The sequence below is a fragment of the Gouania willdenowi genome, chromosome 12 (genome assembly GCF_900634775.1).
Source record: "Gouania willdenowi chromosome 12, fGouWil2.1, whole genome shotgun sequence".
Lineage (NCBI taxonomy): Eukaryota > Metazoa > Chordata > Actinopteri > Blenniiformes > Gobiesocidae > Gouania > Gouania willdenowi.
In genome coordinates this window covers 2,085,089-2,109,149 of record NC_041055.1, presented here as the reverse complement: position 1 = coordinate 2,109,149, position 24,061 = coordinate 2,085,089, and the positions used below count along the sequence as shown (strand labels likewise).

The 24,061-nt window shown below is 37.9% G+C and overlaps 1 protein-coding gene across 1 annotated transcript; it reads left to right on the top strand.

Moving 5' to 3' along the window:
• The first annotated feature begins 967 nt into the window (after nt 1-967).
• Nucleotides 968-22,904, top strand: arsb (arylsulfatase B). Its single transcript, XM_028462726.1, has 8 exons — nt 968-1,363; nt 2,917-3,103; nt 3,836-4,026; nt 5,160-5,367; nt 9,576-9,819; nt 16,797-16,867; nt 22,163-22,273; nt 22,465-22,904. Exons 1-8 carry the CDS (start codon nt 1,109-1,111, stop codon nt 22,734-22,736), a joined length of 1,539 nt encoding a protein of 512 aa, XP_028318527.1. The 5' UTR covers nt 968-1,108; the 3' UTR covers nt 22,737-22,904.
• The last annotated feature ends 1,157 nt before the right edge of the window (nt 22,905-24,061 follow it).

Below are 24,061 nucleotides of genomic sequence, written 5' to 3'. Positions count from 1 at the left end.
CCCACACACACACACACACACCATATGTGTGTATAAATAATGTGATTGTGTTTAGATACACCTGTTAATGATCAAATATTGCATCAAAATGTTCTTCTTTTGAAATTCGGACCATTGGAGTTTGAAAAAACAAAACAAACGTAAAAGTTTGATGTTCAAATTTACATCAAAAATGTGTTTGAAATTTGAACACAACAAAAACACAAAATGACAACAAAAACGCCTGTTTTAAATTTTTTTAAAAAGTGAATCTACAAGGAAAAATACACAAACTCCAGAAACACATAAAATGACATAATACTCAAAGTGAGAACAAAAACACTGACCCTATAAATGTGCAAAATGACCACAAGAAATACACAAAATAAATGAAAAAAAATACACAAAATACGAACAAAAATGTGTGTTTATAAACGTGTGTGTATAAATAATGTGATTGTGTGTGTATACTGTATGTGTTTAGAGCAGAGGTTCTCTACCGTTTTCGGGTTGTGACCCCATCTTTTTATCGTGAATTTCTGGCATCCCCAGAGGCTATTTTTTCTCTAAAAATCAATTTTATCTCATATTTGTTATATTGTGTTACTAATACAGAGTAGTAAAGATTATTGCACAAAGTGACAATATACGCCAGCTCAGATATTTTTATTCTACATTTTATTTGAACTATAATTATATTTGTGTAAGTGAAAGTATAGAATACAGTTGTTTGAGATTGTGTGCAGTGTTTTCATTTGAAAAAGAACAATAATTATTTAAGCTAAATAAATAAATGATCAAATATTGCATAAAAATTTTATTTTTTTGGATTTTTCTGACTGTCGGGATTTTTAAAAACTAAGTAAAATTAGTTCAAATTTATGTCCAAAATGTGTTAGAAAAAAGGTTTTAATCTGTTTATTAACAAAAATACGACGTCATGTGATTAGCTGAACTTTCTCGTGATCTGATTGGCTGTTGACGGAATGTGGTTTCAAAACAAGGAAGTGATTTTCTACTTTAAAGTCTTCAGTCGGAGGACGTTTTTAATCACTAGTTCTTCCTCCATGTTCTGTGAGGAGTTTTTCCTGCTGGGTTTTAAGAAGCAGAAGTGACTTTAAATTGTGAAATGTGGGCTCTGTGGGTCCTCACGGTGGCTCTGGTGCTCCGCTCACCGACACTGGGAGCTGCAGCGGCTCCGCGGCCGAACGTGGTGCTGATCCTGGCCGATGACTTCGGCTGGTACGATGTGGGGTACCACGGCTCTGAGATCAGGACCCCCAACCTGGACCGACTGTCGGCAGCTGGAGTCCGCCTGGAAAACTACTATGTACAGCCTGTGTGTAGCCCGTCCAGGAACCAGCTGATGACCGGACGGTACCAGGTGAGACCCAGGCAGGTACCAGGTTACACCCATGCAGGTACCAGGTGAGACACATGCAGGTACCAGGTGATAAACAGGCAGGTACCGGGTTATTACTGGGAATAATTCAGTAAAAACACTCTAAACTACTTGGATAAGAATGTGACAGCATTTGGAAGTGATATAATAAACTCAACACAAATAACTAAAAAGAAAGAAAGAAAAAAAAAAAAACACACACACACAAAATGACCAACAAAAATGCACAAATTAACTAAAAAAACACAAAACTACAGAAAAATACTCAAAATGACTATTAATGTGCAAACGACCACAAAAACACACAAAACAAGACTAAAAATACACAACCAAATTCACAAAATAGTAACAAAAACATAATGAAAACACCCATAAAAAATGAAAGTACACAAAAAGACTTCAAAAACATTCAAAAATAAATAGCAAAACAACCATCATAGTAGACAAAATCAGAATCTGAAGATCACTGTACGCCAAAACAACCCGTCATAAAAACAGTTTGTTCTGTCACTCTAATTAGCACTAAACAGTCAAAGCGTGTCAGACCTGTTTCTGTGAAATATTCCTGGAACTAAACATACCAACCCTGGATCAACCTGTCACTGAGAATGTTCATGTACATACTATTTCATTTAAATGTTCACCTGCACTATTCATCACTGCATGACTGCACTATTTTACTATTATTATCATCTTATCTTGTTATATAATTTTATTTAGTTTTGCACATATTAGTCTATCTACAGTTTATATTTGTTTATATTTTTTCTAGTTGATTGTTATGATTTAATGTTTACATTACTACAGAGAGCACAGTTCACCAAGTCAAATTCCTCGTGTGTATAACATACATTACATGGCCAATAAAGTTGATTCTGATTCTGAAATAAGAATAGAAATAGCAAATGATCATATAGATATTAAAAACAAGAACAAAAGTTGACAAAATTCTAACGAAGATGCAATATTCAAAGGTGCAATATTGGTATCATATCGGAAGTGAAAAAGTTGTATCGAGACATACCTACTAAAAAGATTGCAGAAGTACACAAAATTAAAAAATAACCAAAACACTCAGAAACATGTAAAATAACATTAACACACAATACAACAATATAAATAAACAACGTAACAAAAATGTAACAGAATCTCCTAAAATGGCCCCAGACATACACAATGTTAACGATAAATACACAAAATGACAACAAAAACACACAAATAGACCACGCCCTTTTCTTTTCTTTCCTGTATTAACTCCAAAATGACACGTATTCCAGAAGAAGTGAAGAAAGTTTTGCAGGATTAACACAAAATAATGGAAAACAGCCAAAAAAAACAACAAAACTACAGGAAACGACTCAATGAATGACACAATGTAACTACAGTGCGTTAGGAAATGATGTAACACGATCGCAAAGAGACAGAAAATGGAAGAAGACGAACTCATGAAATCATTCAGAGTTACAAAAATCAACAAGTAAACAAGACAAAGAGAATGATGGTTACACAATAACTGAAAGAACTGTGCATGTCAGATCCACACAGGCATGCAGCATCAGATCATCTGGCCCTGTCAACCCTACTGTGTCCCTCTGGATGAGAAGCTCCTCCCCCAGATGATGGGAGAGGTCGGCTACGCCACACACATGGTGGGGAAGTGGCATCTGGGCATGTACAGGAAGGACTGTCTACCCACACGCAGAGGATTCCACTCATACTTTGGTACATCTGCACACACAGTATCTAACACACTCACTCACACAGTAACACACACACACATTATTGTGTTTTGCTGTTATTTTGTGTGTTCTGGAAGTCATTTTGTGTGCTTTTGCTAGCATTTTGTGTGTATTTGTATTTGTATCGCATGTTGTTAGTCATGTTATTTATTTTTGTGTCATTTAGTTGTCATTTTAGGTATTTTCGTCAATCATTTTGTTCACTTTTGCTGTTATTTTGTGTGTTCTGAAAGTCATTTTGTGTGCTTTTGTTGTAGTTTTGTGTATTCTGAGTTCTATTGCATGTAATTAGTTGTTTTTTGGTTTCAATTTATTTGTTTTTGATGTCATTTTGAGTATTTTTGTTGTCATTTTGTGCATCTTTGGAATATTATTGGCTTTTGTTATAATTTTGTGTATATTTGTTGAGTTGTATTGCATGTTGTTAGTCATTTTATGTATTTTTTTGTCTTTTAGTCAACATTTTGTTTATTTCTGTTGTCATTTTGTGTGTATTTGGAGTCATTTTGCATGTTGTTAGTTTCTGTGTATTTTAGTTGTCATTTATTTTTGTGTGATTTGTAGTTTTTGTGTGTGTGTGTTTTTAAAGTATATATGCTTCTACAGTTGTTAGTATAAAATGCCTCTAATCTTTAATTAACAAACCATAATTACTAATAAATACATGTTTTCTCATCCTTGATGAGATGCCTTTTGTGTCATGTGACGTGTGCAGGTTACCTGACAGGAGGTGAGGATTACAACACTCACATGCTCTGTTGTCCAATCGCGGGCCTGAACCTGACACGCTGTGCCCTGGACCTAAGGGATGGAGAGGAGGTGGCCACGGCCTACAATGGAGTTTATTCTACACAGCTGTTCAGTGACAAAGCTATCAGCATCATCAGAACACACAACCCTCAGCAGGTAACACACACACACACGCACACACATACACACACACACATCATCCAGGGTTTCAAAAAAGTGGCTGATGCTTTTATTTTGAAGGCTCTTTTTAAGCTGCAGTGTCTTTCCTGAGTAAATTATCTGTGTTTCCAGAAACCTTTTGTGTGTTTTCTTTGTTGCATTCTGTATTTCATTCTTGTTTTATGTATGTTTGTTGTTGTTTTTGTATTTTATTATCATTTTGTGTATTTTTGTTGACCTTTTGTGGTTATTAATTGTCATTTTGTGTGTTTTTGATGTAATTTTTTGTATTTGTATGTATTAGGAGTGCTTTTGTGGGATTTCTGTAATTGTTTTGTGTATTTTTGTTGTTCGTTTGTATGTTTTTGTCACTATGTGTTTTTTGTGTTCATGGAGTCATTTTGTGTATTTTTGAGAATCATTTTGTGTGTTGGAGTAATTTGTGTTGTGCTGTTGTTTTGTGTGTTTTTTTAGTTGTTTTTTGTATTTGAGTTGTTGTTCTGCGTGTTTTGTTGAATTTTTTTTGGTTTATTTTGTGTGATTTTTGCAATTGTTTTATGTATTTTTATATTTTATTTTTTATCATCCAGGGGTTGTCTCTAGGGTTGGAACCTGCTTTTATTTTAAAGACAACTTTTTTAAGCAGCAGTGTTTTCCCTGAGTAAATTGTGTGTGTTTTCTTTGCTGCATTGTGTATTTCATTCCTGTTTTATGTATTTTTGTATTTTATTGTGTATTTTTGTTGACCTTCTGTGGGTTTTTTTGTTGTCATTTTGTCCGTTTTTGGAGTCATTTTATTCTATTTTGTTGTCATTTATTGTGTTTTTGGAGTCATTTGGTAAATTTCTGTTATAACTTTGTGTGTTTATGAGCTAATTAGTGTGTTTTTGGAGTCATTTTGTGTGTATTTTCATTTATCTTGTGTGGTCTTGAGGAAACATATGTGTTTTTTTTTAGTTATTTTGTGTATTTTGTGACTCATACTTGAGAACCGCTGCTTTAGTCCATTAGGAAGCCTTGTATATAACCTACTAATAATAATAATAATAATAATAATGATAATAATAATAACTGATTGTCTGTCAGGGATTGAGCTCCTTCATCTTGTCGTCCTCCTCTTCCTCTTTCAGCCATTGTTCCTCTACGTAGCGCTGCAGGCGGTGCACTCCCCGCTGCAGGTGCCTAAGCGTTACCTGACCCCCTACAGCTTCATCAAGGACCCCCACCGCAGACTTTACGCCGGCATGGTGTCGGCCATGGACGAGGCGGTGGGGAACATCACGCTGGCTTTGAAACAGAGCAACCTGTGGAACAACACGGTGCTGGTGTTCTCCACAGGTACGACTCACCAACGTCATTTAAACACGTTCACAAAGCCTCTCTGAGTCACTATAGAAACCATCATAGAGTTCATCAGAAAATCACCTTCTCTTAAACGTGCATTTTACACACACGTGTGTTCTGGTTTTAACAACTGCACATGAATCACATGCGTTTCCCAACATATGGCTCAGTTATTTTGTCATTTTGATGTTGTTTTGTATTTTTTTTGTTGGTTTGTGGGTTTTTATCATCAACTTTTGTGTTGATGGAGTCATTTTGTGTAATTTTATGATCATTTTGTGTGTTGTTGGAGTCAATTGTGTAGTTTTTGGAATAGTTTTCTGTATTTTGTGTGTTGTTTTTGGAATAGTTTTCTGTATTTTGTGTGTTTTAGCAGGGTTTTTGTGTATCTTAGTGGGATTTCTGTAAATGTTGTGTATTTTTGTTATTCTTTTGTATGTTTTTGTCACTGTGTTTTTGTTGTAATTCTTTGTGTTAATGGAGTCATTTTGTGTATTTTTTGAGAATTGGGGGATAATTTTGTGTGTTTTTGGAATTGTTTTCTGTATTTCAGTTGTTTTTGTGTTTTGTTGTTATTTTTTTATTATAGGAGTGTTTTTGTGTTGGTTTGTGTGATTTTTGGATTTTTTGAAACTGTTTTGTGTATTTTTATTGTTGCTTATTATGTTTCTGGAGTCATTTTGTGTATTTTTGTGATTGTTTTCTGTGTTGTTGGAGTCAGTTGTGTTGTTTTCTTGTTGTTTTTGGGGTGCTTTTGTGGGATGTCTCGAATTGTTATGTGTATTTTTGTTTTTCTTTGGTATTCCATTAAGGAGGGTTAACAAACTCTGAGTCTGTCCTTAAACTCTGGGTCAACATACCCAGCAATGGGAAACTCTGGGTATCTGATTCCATTACAGCTGGTATGTTAATCAACCCTGAGTATGTAAACCTTGGGTTACTTACGTGCACGCGTGTGATAAAAAGCCATCATCAATGGAGCAAAGATTACACAAACTACCATGGTAACCACCCGGAAGAGAGTGATTTATTCACCCTAATGGTTAAATAAGCCAGTGTTTGAGGAATATGAGCCTGTTCTAAAGGTGCGTTCACACCTTCAGTGACTATAGTGTCTTAAATCGCCTGTGATTAGTCGCGCTTTTTGGTCGCTTCATCACTTTATCTCTTCAGTGACGTGACGAGCGGTGAATATTATGAATAAAATGTGTCAGCAGCATAGGATGTCTGCATAGAGAGTCCTCCTGTTACACTGGATATAAAGACAGTAAATGCCACTTCATATTGCATCATTTATATAGATTTTTAATGTTATATTGTCACCAGAGTCATCTCGACGTCCTAAAAAAATGTCATAAAAAAACACTGAAGCAGGACCCGAACTGGCGACCCATCACTTTCAAGAGCAGCGTCATAAATCATTGCGCCATCATAACTTCAAAGATGCGTGATCTACAGATTTAACTGTATAATAATATAAAACAATAATCGAGCCTTAAAAGTGGATTTATTTAAATTATCATCTCCTCCTTTATATTATCCACAGGTTTGTATTCAATGAACTTTATTACAGACGTCAGTAGATGTTTTAATGCAGATCAACCTCTCAGTGTCTGTCACTTAATGATCTACATCCACAATGTTAGAAAGAAAACTACCGTTTGCACAACAAAGAAAAAGTAAAGTAACACAACATTAGTAATGACGTGAGCACGTCTGTGGTGTGTGATGTCACTAATGTGTTTCAGAGAAAAGTGTCAAGTAAAAAAAAAAGTGTTCCTTGAGAAACGGTGTTCAGGTGGGCGGAGCCAAGGAGAAACCCAGGATTTCTTGGACAAAACCTGCCAGCGACCAGGTTTAGGTCACGGACAGTGTTGCCAGGGTAACATACTCAGAGAAGAACATACCTCGCGTTTAGGAATGAGATACTCAGAGTTTGAACATAACCCGTTTTATGGAATACCCCTCTGGAGTTATTTTCTGTATTTTTGAATCGTTTTATAGTTTGTTTTGGGTGTTTTGTTCAGTTTTTATTTATTTTGTGTAACTTGTTTATGAAACTGTTCCTGAGATGATTTGCTTTGATACGTCTGACCTACATGGTCGTGTTAAGAATATTTAGATTTGTGTTACAAACAACTGAGATTTGCTTTGATCTCGGTCCCAATAAACACTAGTTGTAAAACCTGTGTATGTCGCTAGGGGGCGGTGTTTCCTTGGACTTTGTGAGTGTAGTGATGCACCTCTCACACAGTGTGAGCAGTGCAGGCTGTGAAAACCGTAACACACCTTGTAATAAACGCCTGGCCGAGCTGACAAGGCGCTGCTTTGCACATGTGATGTTTAATGGCTCACATCACTCTGTGGCTTCTTTAAAGGCTCATTATGAGAGTGGAACAATGTCGTGAAAGTACAGTGCAGGCGTTTGTGTGCCTGTGGTGGGCTGTGGTGGGCTGTGGTGGGTGGCTGCCTTTAATTGTTCTTCCACACATTCACTCGGCTCAGGATTCCAGCGGCCATGTGCTGCACAGGCTTCCTCATGTGTTCATTATTTATTCATGTGAGCACGAAGCGGAACAAGCTCAACATCCACGTGTGGCTTTTTTTTCTCAGCTAAAAGTCAATGAATCAAAGCAAACATCGACATTTAACTCATGGTAGAAGCTGTGTTGCCAGGTTGGGTTTCTTGTCTAAAGGAGGAGGTTTATGTGACACTAGAACACCCAAAGACGAGATGTTCGGATAAAAAGCACAACAACAGACATGTGAGAGGGAAATATTCACTGTTACTCTCAAGTATTTAAAAAATGTCAAAAAATACTAACGTCATCCTTGGAACATTCTCATACACAAACTGGAAAAACAGTTCATATATAAAGATTTCTCCAAAAACAGGTTGTATTTGAAGGTGGGACGTCAGGGACATTTAGGTTTGTTGTGAAACGTTTAGAGTGATAACTATTGTGTTTTCATATATTTTGGCTTTGAGCAAAAATACTGTAGGGAGTTGAACCCCATCTATTCTCATTCCAGTTTGTTGTCCTCACGGATCCAGATCTCCTCAGACCGGAACAGATTCGGTCTGGACTCGTTTAGTGTCATTAATCCACAACAGTCAGTTTAGATGCACATGGAATTTGTAAAGCTTTTATGAAATAATGTATTAACGGTGTCACTAGAGTCCAAACAAATCCAACGTCGCACACCCTTGAATCAAGCAGCAGCCATGCGTACTTTCCGCAAGCAACAGTCGGTGTTGAGGTAGGACTGATGACATCATCACTGAGTCTGTCGGCTCAGGAGGTGGGGCGTGGGTGTGGGGCGTCCAAACAAACCCGACATTGCACACCGTTGAACCAAGCAGCAGCCATGTTGAAACTCTCAGGTCAGTCTGATCCTGATCTACAGAGATATTTGAGGAACAGACAAACACACACACACACACATAGATTCCTTGCTTTTATAGAGAGATGTTTTTGTATTATTTGATGTCATTTTGAGTATTTTTGTTCTCCTTTTTGTTTATTTCTGTTGTCATTTGTTGTATATTTGCTATTTTTTGTGTGTTATGGAGTCATTTACTGTATTTGTGCGTTTCTGTATTTTTGTTGCCCTTTTTATATTTTGTTTTCCCTTAGTGTATTTTTCAGTGATTTTGTATGTTTTTTGTTGTCATTTGGTGTATTTTCTCTGTTGATTTGTGAGTATTTGAAGTTGTTTTGTGTATTTCTGTTGTTCTTTTTGTCTATTTTTTGTTATCATTTTGTCGTGTTTATTTCCTGTTGTTTTGTGTGTTTGGAGTCATGTTGTGCGTTTACTTTGGGGCCCATGTCTGATGTAGATTAGGAAAAGTGTTAATTAAAACACGAGGTCTGTGACAACTAATTACCCAGCATGCACCTCTGCCTCCTGCTCAGATGATTAATGCTCATCACTTCACTGAAGCGTTTTGTCGCCGTGTAATCCTGGGACCTGTCATCAAACACACATTGGTTTCCTTTGTGTTTGTTTTGGGGATCTCTAAGAAATCTGGCTCTGGGTGGAAATGTAAAACACGTGTGGTAAAGGATCTGCAGCGGAGCGACGAGAAACTAAAAACTGGAAAATTTAAACATTGGTTTTCACTGGCTCTGCTTTCAGTGGTGACCCAGCTGCCTCGTGCCACACATTCAAAGGCTTTCTGCTCTGTTTTTAAACACCAGATAATGGAGGCCAAACTCTGTCTGGAGGCAGCAACTGGCCGCTGCGTGGTCGGAAGGCGTCGCTGTGGGAAGGCGGCGTCCGCGGCGTGGGTTTCGTATCCAGCCCGCTGCTCAAAAAGCCCGGGAGGGTCAGCAAGGAGCTCATCCACATCTCTGATTGGCTGCCCACAATCGTTGGCCTGACGGGAGGAAAATACAATGGCACCAAGCCACTGGACGGCTTTGACGTGTGGGACACCATCAGGTTAGCGTTAGCTTAGCCGTCTCGTCCTCATTACGCTTTTTTTTTATAGCAGCTCAAAGGGAAATAACCCAGTAGATATGTAAAAAAGATGTTTCACTTCTAGAGAAAGAAGAAGGTGCAGTCTGCAACTCTCAGATCCCTCCCTCCTCCTCTCTCCCCCTCCCTCCCCGCTGCTCTTTTGCCCTGCCTCCAAACTTCCCAAAGTCCCTCCCTCAGAGGAGCTAACAAGTCAACCTTAGTCCGACAGCAACATCACAGTAATAGAACATCCACTGTTAAAAGCACATTGCTGCAACGCTTCTCTCTCTTTCTCAATGTGCGCACACCTCAGCAGCAGCAGCAACAACAACACAGTGTCACTTACTGCACACAAAGAACACATGCACCACAGAGTTCTAGTGTAACAATTACAAATCAAACATAATGTAAATCAAACAGCAGTAATTACCTTTCAAGCAGAAAAGTCACCAATTCCATCTTCTACTCCTCCAGACCATACACTGTAAAAAAGACGGCGCTCTAGCTCTGGGAAAAGGGCGGGGCCTGTGAGCAACAGCTGTCAGACAGCCCATCAAACGCAATCCTGGCTCTGATTGGTTCTTTTTGCTCGGTCACGGTGCATTCTGGCAATCTGCCAAAGGCAGCAGGAGCAGCAGGGGGTGGGGCTCAATGAGCCAGTTTTTTCACACAAACTACTAGTTTGATGTAAAGCTGTCCTTACATAGTGACAGCTTTAGCAAATATGTAAAAAAGTTAGTTTTATAAGTAGGGATGTAACGATTAATCGTAAGGCAGTAAAAAAATCGATTGATAGGTATCACGGTTCACATCGATACTGTGAAAATTTAATCGCAGTACTTTTTTTTAATCTTCTATCCAGAAGTGTTGGTGGCGGGCGGAATCTGCTAATACTTTCTTTCTGGCCACCTTCTACTTTTAAACATGTTCATAAATGATTCCTTACCCCTTTAGCTCCAAAAAATATCAGTAATATTACGTGAATATCTGTAAAAGTCACATTTTTCTATTAGCGCTGTCTGCTAGCATAGCATCTCTTTTTTTCACTGCAAGATATCTGCATGCCAACCGACCACTGGGTTACCAGCGCCCTCTGCTGGTCTAAACAAATATCTGACCTATATACAGTGAAATTACTGTTTTTTTTTAAGTCCAATTCTTAAGGCACAAAATACATTTTCAGTTGCACTTTTAAAAAGAAAAATAACTATTATGCAGTTTTGCATTGTTTACTATAGAACCAGAAGTTAAATTAATAGGCTTCTTCTTCATTTGTATTATTCCTTTTTTTTTTATCTCATTCAAGATTTATTTTTAGTTAATTTGCATTGTTTTGAATAGTTTATCAAGGGATTCTTTTGACAATGAAACATAAAAGGAAAACAGTATAGTTTTTTATAGTTTTTTTCCCCAAAAAAACAAAGGAATATTTTTCAGTCATCATTTGTCTACAGTCACATTTTGTAAAATAAATTGTGAATCGAATCGTGTCGGGAGTTGAGTGAAACGTTACATCCCTATTTATAAGAGTTGCAGACTGCACCTTTAATGGGCTCCACACTGGAAAACGAACAGGTCCCACTCAAAATCAAGAAATTCAAGATGGCCGCCATTCATATTGCCAATTTAAATATTTTGTCATAACTTTGCTTCGATTTGACATGGAAACATGATGTGGTCAGAGGTGGCAAAAGTACTAGTCTTCAGTACTCGAGTAAAAGTATAGATACTTGAAAAAAAAATAGTTGCTCCCTTACTTGAGTAAAAGTAAAAAAGTGCATTCTGCTAAATGTACTTTAAAAGTACAGAGGAGGATTTTCCCAAAGTTTAGAAAAGAAACGCGCTCTTCACTTTATGAAAAAATGCACATGTGCATCACTCTACTTGTTCCACGAGGGAACACCTATTAAACGTGTGCGAGAGAGGCGTCGGCATCGCTAATACAAGCTAACTTTCCAAAAGCAGATTTGTACTTTTCCCACTATGTCAGACTCACCACCGCTAAGTGAAAAGTGCGCATGCACAACAAGTGAAAACTAGCTAGGGACGAGCACGTACGACGGCTTCACGTAAACATATCACCAGAATGATTGACAACTAGGAGGACCAATAGACTTGATGATCCAGCATTTGAAGCCAAAATAACATCCTTCACAATACCTTTAAGTAAAACAGTAAAAACAAATGTCCCGTTAATAATAAGACAGAGTTTTTAAACCAGGAAATTCCATTTCTTTTATATTTTTAAGGACTTGTAGAAAACTGGTCCATGGAAATAAATAAAATGTGTTACATTAGAACACCTGGAGAATTTAGCACTCTTAATAATTAAATTAAGTTTGTAAATAAAATGTTTAAAGTAAAAAAAAAACTGCAAAATGCTGAAATAAACCAGGAGCAGCTTTGAGTTTAACATTTTTTTGAAATTTGGAAAATGTTAACCAATTTGCGTCTCTTTACGTCATGATGTCATCTTGGAACGTCTTAAAAGTAACAAGCTCATTTTGAAATAGTGAGGAATAGAAAGTACTGATATTTGTTTAAAAAATAAGGAGTAAAAGTAAAAAGTCGCCCAAAAAAAAATACTCCAGTAAAGTACAGATACCAGAAAAAACTACTTAAAGTACAGTAACAAAGCCTGTGTCAGTGGTGAATTATAGGTCATTTATATTTCTTAAAATACCATAAAATGTGCTCTGAGCAACTCCAAGATGTGAATTTTAATATTACCATAACTTTGGTTCTGTTAAACATAGAAACATGATCTCTGTGGCAAAATGTGGGTTTTTATAATAAATAAACCCATGTAATGTCACCTTCCTCAGGTGTTAGCTTTCTGTTAGCATCTCTAATGATAACAGGTCAGGTTATATACGCTATATATACTGTATGTACGCTAGGTCAATGCTAACATTAGGCTAATGCTAGCTTAATGCTAATGCTAGGTTAGTGCTAATACTAGGCTAATGATAATGTTAGGTTAATGCTAATGCTAGGTTAGTGTTAATGCTATGCTAATGCTACCCAATGTTAATTTATGCTAATGCTTGCTAATGCAGTGCGACGCGGGCCATCACCAGCATCCTCACTTGCATTTTCTTCAGGAAATGCAATCGTTGTAGTTCACCACTGAGATCATGTTTTTATGTCAAATACAACCAAAGTTATGACAAAATATCCAAACTGGCAATATGGATGGCGGCCATCTTGGATTTCTTGATTTTGAGTGGGAACCGTTGGTTTGCCAGCGTGGATCATATTTCAAATGGATTCAGCATTTACTCAAAAACCCCCATGTACTAATATTTATGCTTTCTTCCAGAAGTGAACATCGTATTAGCCTAATGTTAGCGGTCGACAATAGATGGACTTTTTTTAATATTGGCCATTGGCTGATTTTTTATTTATTTATTTTTATTTTTTATTTATCACTTTAGAGTAGCCATAAAAGGAAAAAAGAAAGAACATAAAAAACATCCATTCGGATGTATGAATATACAACAAAAAAAAGTAATGATAAGAATAGCATGTGCATGGGAGAGGTAGACGCCAATAGGCTTACAAATAAAAAGCCGATATAATAAGATAGGGATATAATATAATAGTGCCTGATCAAATATATATATCAAATATTATATCCTTAGTAGAATAAGGATTTTTGTTTTACTTGGTTGTGTACGGGTATATTTAAAGTTCAATAAATGTTCTATTGGTGTATTTAATTTAATTTGTAATATATACATTTATATTGTATGAGTGTTTCAGTTGTCTTTCATAATCAATGTGCTTTTAAAAAATGTATATCGGCTTTAGATATCGGCCATCAGCAGAATTTAAAAAAAAAAAATTGGTATCTGCCTTTGAAATTCCCATATGGTTGGACCTCTACCTAATATTGCTACTTATCTGCCGGGTTAAAAGAAAGTCCATCAGTTTCCCACGTCCCACTGTTAGATCAGCGAATTAGCTTAGCTACAAACGCTTTAATGTGGCGACATGCATACCTGAGAGGTCACACACTCTCTACTGAGTTATCAAGCTAATGCTAACGTTAATCAATGGGTCACATGAAGCCAGATGTGCTTCCCACGTGAGTTTGGGACACGCACACCATCACTGAGGCCTCTTTGTTGCTAAAAGCAGACACACACACACACACACACACACAGAGGAGGAGGATAACCACTAACTAGCACTCGCCCTACACCAACGCTGCACACGATTGGCCGAGTGGCATCAGCTGACCCACAGAGAGCTGCACAACAACTGGAGTTAGTTTGTGTGGCTGTAACTGACTCAAAGGTTACAGACAGAATAGATACATTTCTGATACATTTCCACGGTAACGTCAACTCGGGAATATTTAAAAATATAAACTTTTCGTGGGAATTTTATATTGGAATTAAGCAGAAATTGGGAGTAACTTAAATAATGAATTCTGATGTTTTAGATGATGCTAAATATATATTTAAACATCCCTGTTTAGGGCCAACCTTCAATTTCAAAAGTTTCCCGTTCATTTCTGTTAATTCCAGTTGAATGTTTCCAACTTTGACATTTTGTGTAATTTTGCAATCCCAGTTGAAATGTTTTGTAACATTTTACTTGAAGTTTTATACATAAGGCTGACATTACGCTGTCATTAGCATGAATATGGTGTCATGAAGAAGGATGTCATTAAAGAATAACTAAACCCAAGGGCGTAACCTTTGTTTGAATATTGGGGGGGTCGAGAATTAATCCCTTCCGGGGGGTGTGGGGGTCCTCCCCCAGAAAAATGTTAACAAATGCAATTTACTGCATTCTGGTGCATTTTAGCCTCATGAACAAGTAAACAATCTTAATAAAAACACACAACAGTGTGTAATGAATAAACAAACTGCATTTTTTTACTTTTTAATTCATGTTGCAACCAAATAATCACATAATTACAGGGTTGATACAGGCAGAAGCAAGTCACATTTAATGCTTTTTAATGCCATTTTATTTTTAATGCCCAAATACTATATTTTAATGCCACAAATGCAGAAAAAAAACTCTGCCCATATGTCATTTAAGAGGTAAAATAATTGTAGAAAATGAAGGTTTTCAACAAAAAATTTGTTAAATTTCATCCAAAAAAGCAGCTGAATATGTTTTAGACCATAATTATGATATATTCAATTAACTTATACATTAAAACTTGTTGGGCAATGTCATAATTTCCCAATAAATTCAGATTTAATGCCAGTTTGAATCTAATTTAATGTTTTTTAATAATAATTAAGGCCTTGATTTTGGCACAGTTCATTAAATGACTTTTATTGCTTTTTAATACACCACGAAAACCCTGAATTACACAAATGTTCCAAAAGTTTTTTTTCCGTCTGTCTGAAAATGAAACAAATTATTGTTGTTTTGTTATGTCATCAAGCTTTTCTTGACTAAACATGGCAACATGGTTTTGTCTCTTTTGTAACATAGTAGATGTTTTTAAACGTGGAAGTGCACTGACGCTGCGCTCTGCTTCAGAGGACGACGGGGGGGGTGAACACTTTGTGTGTGGGGATGGAAGCTACCAAGTGTGCAGCTGGAAAGGGGTGTGGCATATAAATGCGTTACATCACACATCAACGTAGGAAATTTTAAATTAAATGTTTTGGAATGAATGTTTGGACAAAAATATGTAACCCCCCATATTTTATGGGAATGACTAAAATCCTGCCTTCTCCTGACCTGCCACTAGGAGGGAAATTTAAAAAAATGCCTTGATTATGGGCGTTACTGTTGTGTGCAGAGACAGACGGTAATACACACAATGATGTGTCTGTACACGCACACACACACACATCGCAAGTTCATAAGCTGAGATGTGTCACTACAGCCACAAACACACACAATCATGACGTGAAGCTCACGCACAGCCTTACAGACACCACTCGGGGGCAAACAGCCCTGCTCTCCCACCACATCACGCACATAGATATAAGACATACACACAGAGACATACGGGAATACACACATAGCATAGATGTGTGCGTAAATCCACACATAGCTTGATGAACATTCTAATTAGACCAGAATCTGATCTTTATAGAAGCACAGAGACAAAAACAATCACCGCTACAGCAGCTGTTTCATTAGACTTCCTCATCGGCTGTCAATCAGTGCTCACTAAGGGCTGTGATAGGAGGAAACCCTCCTCCCTCCTCTCAGCTTTAAAGGGGCAGGGCCAACAGTGAGAGGTAAATAAAAATAATTCATTTCAGCCAATAGCAAAATTAAATTGTAATAGCAGCGTTCAACCCATAGAGGGCAGTAACTCTGACATTTTACATCTAAATGTGCTGTTATGGCAATTATTATATCCATCATCATATCGTCAAATGTGTGTTCAGGTGTACAGTTTGTCATGTTTTAATACATGATGACTGCATTACTCTTTGCACTTTTGAACAGCTGAGTCATGTTAGATTAAACAGTACAGATCGTATTGTATCCACAGTGCAACTCACAGTCTCTGCTGAAGGCCAAACTCAAACTCACATGCAGATATACACGCACACACACTATCAAGGACAGATAACAATGGCGCCAACCTTTCCTCCACTTTCACTGTTTGGAGCATCTGACTCCCTCCTTTTCTTTCTTTCAGGGTTGGGACTTCTTCTCATATCTGTATAAAGCTAAAACTGTGAAACTGTTGGTCAGTCATGAATATCCTGAGCTGGACACAAGACCCTTTGAACCATCCTGCTTAGTACCTGGCCGCCTTTACTCTCAACAGGATGGGACACTTCTTCTTTTGCACTCTTTTTTATTTAGTTTATAATAAATCCTTTTTATTATAAAATCATCACGCTTCGACTGGACTCCATCATTCAACCAGAGCAATAAATCATGTCTCCAAATGAGGTCAACCGCAATTTTGCCATGACAGTGCAAAATTAAAATACTTTTACTGTGTGTGTCTCCTACAGTAAAGGCTTGGCCTCGCCCAGACTGGAGCTGCTACACAACATCGACCCTCTGTTCGTCGACATGGGTCCATGTAAGTTCACTCTCTCACCTCTGCAACATTCACACACCTCGTTTTAACCACGACTGGAAAAATCCACTTGGTTTTGTGTTTGGCACGAAACCCGCGCAGTCACGTGATTACGTTAGCGCGAGATTCTGAACGAGATCATGGACGAAGTTTGACTTATTCATCAAACTTCAACACTTTCACTTTCTATACATTCAGTCACATGGTTTTCTGCTGTAAAACGTGCGTAAATGTGACATTGTCTGAAAACTTGCAATTTTGTGTACTTGTATACATATTTTGTATTTCTGTTGATTTGTGTGTTTTCGAGTCATTTTGTAAAATTTTTTGTATTCTTGTTTTGAAGGTTTTGTCGTCATTTTGTGAATATTTGCAGTTTTCATGTCAATTTGTTTTTTGCATGTTTTGGATTTGTTTTTGTATTTTTGATTTGTTTTAGTATCAAAGCTCCGCCTCCTGCTGTGAGCAGCACTACTATTGCTCTTCACTGTCATCATGGATTTATATTCATTATATTTGTTTAAGATCATAAACAGTTCCTCCATTCATTGTAAAGACGCTCAGTCTGACAGTTCTCTCCATTGATTGGTCAGACGCGGCAGTCTCCACCCCTTTCACGTGCATGTGCACGTAGTGAGGCTGTAATCACTTAGTTTAAATTAGCGTGTTGTGATCGATGTTCGTAGTACAGATTCTGTCTGACAGAATGTTTGGTTAGTTGAATCCAGCTAACGTAGATTCATCTAATCTAGATTAGTAACATAGGCTGTTGTCGTCATATTTTGTATTTTTGTGTATTCTGTTGTTTTGCTGTGCGTTGTTTTGAGTCGTTATTATAATGTTTTTTCATCTTTTGTATTTTTGATTTGTTTTGCAGTGTATTCCTGTTCTCATGTTGTGTGTTCTTGTTGTTTTGTGAGTTTTTCTTGTCACTTTGTGTATTGATGTTGTTGTTACGATACAAAATATATTGTTTTGTGTGTTTGAGTCATTTTGGTAAAATGATGTGTATTCTTGTCATTTTGTGTTTTTCTGTTATTATTAAAACCTGGTGAAATGTAAGATGTACAGTAAATCCAGTTTGCGATAAACATTTAAAAGATGGAATAAAGTCGTTTTATTTTCTGACCTAATGAGGTTTGTGATGAGTCAGCGCTGAACACAAAGCTGAGGCTGTAATCACTGCTGAAATCTGACACTGCTGAGGGTGCGTGTGCGTGTGTGTACGTGTGTGTGTGCGTGCGTGTCTCCTCAATCCTCTGTGATTGTCGGGAGGTTTCCAGGAAGTGTGTCACATGATGGCTGTTTTTCTCTTCCTGTGGATTGGAGGTCGTGGGTTCTACACCTGGGTTATTCTTTCAGGAATAGCCCAGCTAAATTCAGCCGTCCCACAGATGTGCACACAGCTGTGTTTTACCCACAATCGCAGATGTTTGAGCCTCAGGAACAAAAACAACCAGTGACAGGTCGATGTTTGACACCGAAGCAGGAAAATGGGAATCAAAAGGGTTTAAATCAGTTTGAGCAATGATAGTTATCTGTTCTAAGCTCTAAATGACTTAAAAAACATTCACGAAACAGCAACCAAATGTACACATTAATGACTCCGTAATCATACAAAATGACAACAAAAATGCATAAAAAACTTTGTAAATACACAATATTACAACAGAAATACATAAAAGGACTTTAAAAAGAAATGAATGAAAGAAAATTACACAAAATGACAATGAAATTGCACAAATGTTACAAAAACAGAAAATGACAAATGAAAAAAAGAAATATTTCACAAAAGTGCACACATTCATTCAATTTGTGTTTGTTCTTTTGGCATCATTGTGTGTATTTTTATTGTAGTCATTGTGTGTATTTTTATTGTAGTCATTGTGTGTATTTTTATTGTAGTCATTGTGTGTATTTTCGTTGTCATTTTGTGTGTTTTGAAAACCATTTTAGGGTTGTTGTTTTCTGTGTTTTTCTGTCATTTTTGTTGTTTTTTTTTCTGTGTTTTAATCAGTTTATCAGACCTTGAGGTGTTTACGGTGCTTGTGTTTTTTCTGCACATTTTCCGTCATGTTTTGGTGTCTTTTTTTGTGTCTTTGTGACAAAACTTTATTGATAAAAAGCAGTGAAATGTGATTTCTTTAGCTTCCCATTGTGAACGTTTGTTACATCCTTTGTGTGTGTGTGCGTGCGTGCGTGCGTGCGTGTGTGTGTGTGTGTGTGTGTGTTGACACACATTAAAAAGCCACTGTCCTGCTGCTCATTAGCATCCACATCATCAGGATGGGAGGAGGATAAAGACGTTGGGGGGGGGTGTCTTTATGTCCTTGCCTCCATTGTGTCCATCCTTCGCTGCATTCCTCTGCTTTTCTTCTTCTTCTTCTCCTGGTAAACCACCACCATGATGTTCCTTGTCACTTCTTTTTCAGATGAATAAGAGATGTCTTTAACCTGTGGCCCTGTGAACAGACTTATCCACACTAAACGCGTCACACAAAGGTCCCTGAACTCACCCTTAAAGGTCCCTGAACTCACCCTTAAAGGTCCCCTCCTAGTCCTTCTAGTCCTCCGTCTCACTGTGTAGGCATTAATGTGTTTATGTGCATCTTTGTTGTTATTTCATGTTTTTGGACTCTTTTGGTATTGTTGTTTAGTGAGTTTTGTTGTTGTTTTTGAGTCATTTTGTGTAATTCTTTTTGTTTTGTATATTTTTTTGTTGTTGTTTTTTGTATTTTGTGTAAAGCAGAAAGTCCCGACAGGTAAGCCGTTCAGCCTAAGTTACCATGGTGATTTAGCTAGGTAAGATGTTAGCCAGCTTTGTAGTCCAGCACACACTGATTTAATCCTGGAAGTTAGCGCGATAATTCTGCGTTCACACCAAACGCGTTCCGGGCGTCAAAATCGTGCGTCACGCCTCGTGTTGGACGTTTGTGCTCATTGAATCAGACGCTTTTCACCAGTGTTGAAGACGCACGTTCAAACAACTTGGGAAGAGAGCGCGTTTAGGGGAGGGGCTTCTCTGTTGCCGGTGGTGTTTATACAATTGATGATATTGTGGCGATCAGTTATGTTCATAATTCACCCAGTGACTGTGAAGTGGTGGAACATTGTTGTGATGAGAAGGTGGTGTTTCTGGTCGGATGTATTTGGTGTGACTCAGTGTGTGCGCTGTGATGTCAGAGGACTATAGAGAAGTGTGTGTGAATGGAGAATAACGTTTAGAGTTCCTTGCTGAACACGCCCCCTCCGACCACCGTTCATCAGCTCTACATTATCCAGAGAGTGGCTTGGCTTTATTTACGCATCAGCGCTGTTTCTGGATTCACCAGAGCTGCGCTCGTACGAGAGTCACTTTCAGCGCTACTCCCGTCTTTCCCGTGCGCAGTTTGACGACCTGCTGACCCACATCAGCGCTCTCATCTCCTACCAGGACCCCAACCACAGGCGCTCTATTCCAGCAGAAGAGCCTGTCCATCTGTCTCTGTTTAGTGTTTTTTTTTCATTATTCTGAATTCGTCACTGTGGGGGAAAGCTCCTGATTGGTCGACACAAGCCAAAAGCGTCCGCCTCGTGAAAAAGCTTCAAAAAGGAGGCGCGGGACACGCAGCAGGACCTCTGACGCTCCCTAGAAGCACGTTTGTGTGAATGTGCCATAAGAGGTCATCTAGCTTTGTAGTACAGGGCCTTTGTGTACTCTTGTTGTTGTCAATGTTTTTGTTGTCAATTTGGGAATTTTTGCAGTTTTTTGTGTAACTTTGCATTTTGTTTTTTGTTTTTTTGTAAAATCTTTGTTTCTTACGTTTTTGTTGTCATTTAGTGTATTTCTGTGGTTATTTTGTGGTTGTAGTCATGACACACACTGATCAATGACACACACTGATCTATGACACACACTGATCAATGACACACACTGATCTATGACACACACTGATCAATGACACACACTGATCTATGACACACACTGATCTATGACACACACTGATCAATGACACACACTGATCTATGACACACACTGATCAATGACACACACTGATCAATGACACACACTGATCTATGACACACACTGATCAATGACACACACTGATCAATGACACACACTGATCAATGACACACACTGATCAATGACACACACTGATCAATGACACACACTGATCTATGACACACACTGATCAATGACACACACTGATCAATGACACACACTGATCTATGACACACACTGATCTATGACACACACTGATCAATGACACACACTGATCTATGACACACACTGATCTATGACACACACTGATCTATGACACACACTGATCTATGACACACACTGATCTATGACACACACTGATCTATGACACACACTGATCTATGACACACAGAGATGAAGTGTGTGTTCTGATCTATTCCACATCAGTCCTGATCATAAACTCTTCATTCTCTGCTAAAGCAGAAGAAGAAGAAGAATGTGACTCTAAATCTGTGTAATCAGGACCACATTGTGAGGGTCAACCACCGCCTGAACCTGAGAATAGATGTGTGTGTGTGTGTGTGTGTGTGTGTGTGTGTGTGTGTGTGTGTGTGTGTGTGTGTGTGTGTGTGTGTGTGTGTGTGTGTGTGTGTGTGTGTGTGTGTGTGTGTGTGTGTGTGTGTGTGTGTGTGTTGTTTTGTATCTTTTTGGAATCGTAGTTTTCTGTGTTTCTGGAGTCATTTTGTATGTTTTTGTTGTTTTGTATGTTTTTTGTAATTTATTGTTTTTTTTGTTTTTGTTTTATAGTTTTCTCTTATTTCTGGAGTAGTTTTGATTGTTTTAGTTGTTTTTTGTGTATTTTTCACACTTTTGGTTTTTGTATTTGTTTATTTTTTTCATTTGTGCATTTTTATTGTCATTTTCTGTATTTTTCTGAGCTATTTTTGTGTTCTTACTTTAGTTTTGTGTGTTATTGGAGTCATTTTGTACATTTTTCTTTAGAATTTTGTGTAGTTTTATCAGTTTCTGGAGTAATTTTGTTGCTTTTTAGTTATTTATTGTCTTATGTATTTTTGTTGTTGCGTTGTGTATTTTTATGTTGTCTTGTGAGTCATCTTTTTCTGTGTTTTTTGGTAGTTTTGTGGATTTCTGGACTCATTTTGTGTGTTTTTACAGTAGTTTTGTGTGTTTTTTGGTTTTTATGGTAGTTATGTGTATTTCTGCACTCATTTTGTGTGTTTTTTGGTAGTTTTGTGTGTTTCTGGAATCATTTTGTGTGTTTTTTGGTAGTTTTGTGTGTTTCTGGACTCATTTTGTGTGTTTTTGTCTCTCTGCAGGTCCTTCAGCGCCGTCCCTCAGCACAAGCCCATGGTCCAGGTCTGGTTTTAATGTGTCCATTCACGCTGCCATCAGATCGTCCAACTGGAAGCTGCTGACTGGATACCCTGGTCAGTGATCAGCTGTTTAGAGGAGCTAAACAGCTGTGGCTCATGTGGCTCACTAGCCACAACACGCCTCAATTTCACATCTTTTTATTCATTCCAATCATTTCTAAACGTCAGACGACGCCATCGCCGTCAGACGGAACAGCAGCTCTCCAGGACCAGCACTGATGCGTTTCCTGTGGTTTTCCTTCCAGGCTGTAACCGGTGGTTCCCACGGCCCGGCCTTAACTCCTCCTCTGAGGGGCCCGGCGCCGTGGAGGCGGAGCCTCTGAAGCCTGTGATGCTGTTTGACGTGGAGAAGGATCCAGAGGAGAGGAAGGAAGTGTCGGCTCAGTTTCCCGCCGTGGTCGACTACCTGCTGTCTCGCCTGCAGCAGCACCAGAAGAGCGCTCTGCCTGTGCACTACCCCGACGACGACCCCAGGTGTGACCCGGGCCCCACAGGGGCCTGGGGACCCTGGGCTTAAGCCTCCGACACATGAAGAAGAAGAAATAGTTAATTAATAATAATTAATAACTAATTTTAGAGTCATTTGGTGTGGGTTAAATTGGAACTTTTTTGTCATCATTTTGTCGTTTGATATATTTTGGTTGTCATTTTGTGGGATTTTTGGACTTATTTGGTGTGATTTCTGTGATTTATTCTTTTATTTTGTGTATTTTTCTGACACTTGGTTTATTGATTTTGGAGTAACTTTGTGTGTTTTTGTTATCATTTGTGCATTTTAAACATTTTTGTGTATTTTTTTAGTCACTTTGTGTAATTTTTGGTCATTTGGTGTTTTTTTCTACAATTTTATTGTCATTTTAACGTCATTCTGCATATTTTTCTTCCAGTTTGTGTTTCATTTTCCATCATTTGGTATGTGTTACTTCGTTATTTTGTGTATATTTGTGTCTTCTTTTGTGTACCGTATTTTCAAAGTCATTTTATGTGTTTTTGTCTACTTCATTTGATGTGTACGGTAGACAATCACACTGTTGTGTATAAGGTGTTAGGTAAGACGACCTCAGGTGCAGTTTGGACAATGGTTTAAATAAAACAAATCCTTGTATTTCTTTTTAAACATCACTTCTGATTCTTTCCAACAGTCCAACCTTGATGGTTTTCGTCCTTCACAGGAGATGAATTCCTGACCCTGAGCGAGTGTTTCTAACTTTCTAACGTCCAACAGGCTTTTGCTGTATTTCTGTGAGAATGTGAAGAATCTCTGGAATATTTCACGTCTACGAGTGATTCTGAGTTTTTACGAACGTCTCCGTCCTCACATCGTCTCATTTTCATGTTAGTAACAGAAACCGATCGCTTACTTTGGTAAAGACAGGAAACGCCCCCCGAGGCCTGTCCTAATGTGGGCTCTGACCTTTGACCCCGCCCCGTGTGCTGCCTGGCAGCTGAGCGACAAAACAACAAAGCAGCTTCAGAGATGTTTAACATGTCCGTGTGTTTACTTCTCTTTTCTCTCCTGAAATGTGTCGTCTCCATCGCTTTTCATTCTTTTTCTAAACCTTAGGGTCATAAGCAACTCGTGGCCCAGGGGCCACATGTGACCCTCGACCTGATTCTGCCTGGCCCCCCAGAGTAAACACACAAAATAAATCCAAAAACTCACAAAATGACAGAAAACAACGTCAAAACTACATAAAACTCTGAAAAAATAACAATAGAATATACAAAATAGTACTAAAAACACACAAGATGCCCTTAAAATACACCAAATAATTCCATAAAAAGTAGAAAATTTCCGTAAACTACACAAAACACCCACAAAAACATGGAAAACAATAGATA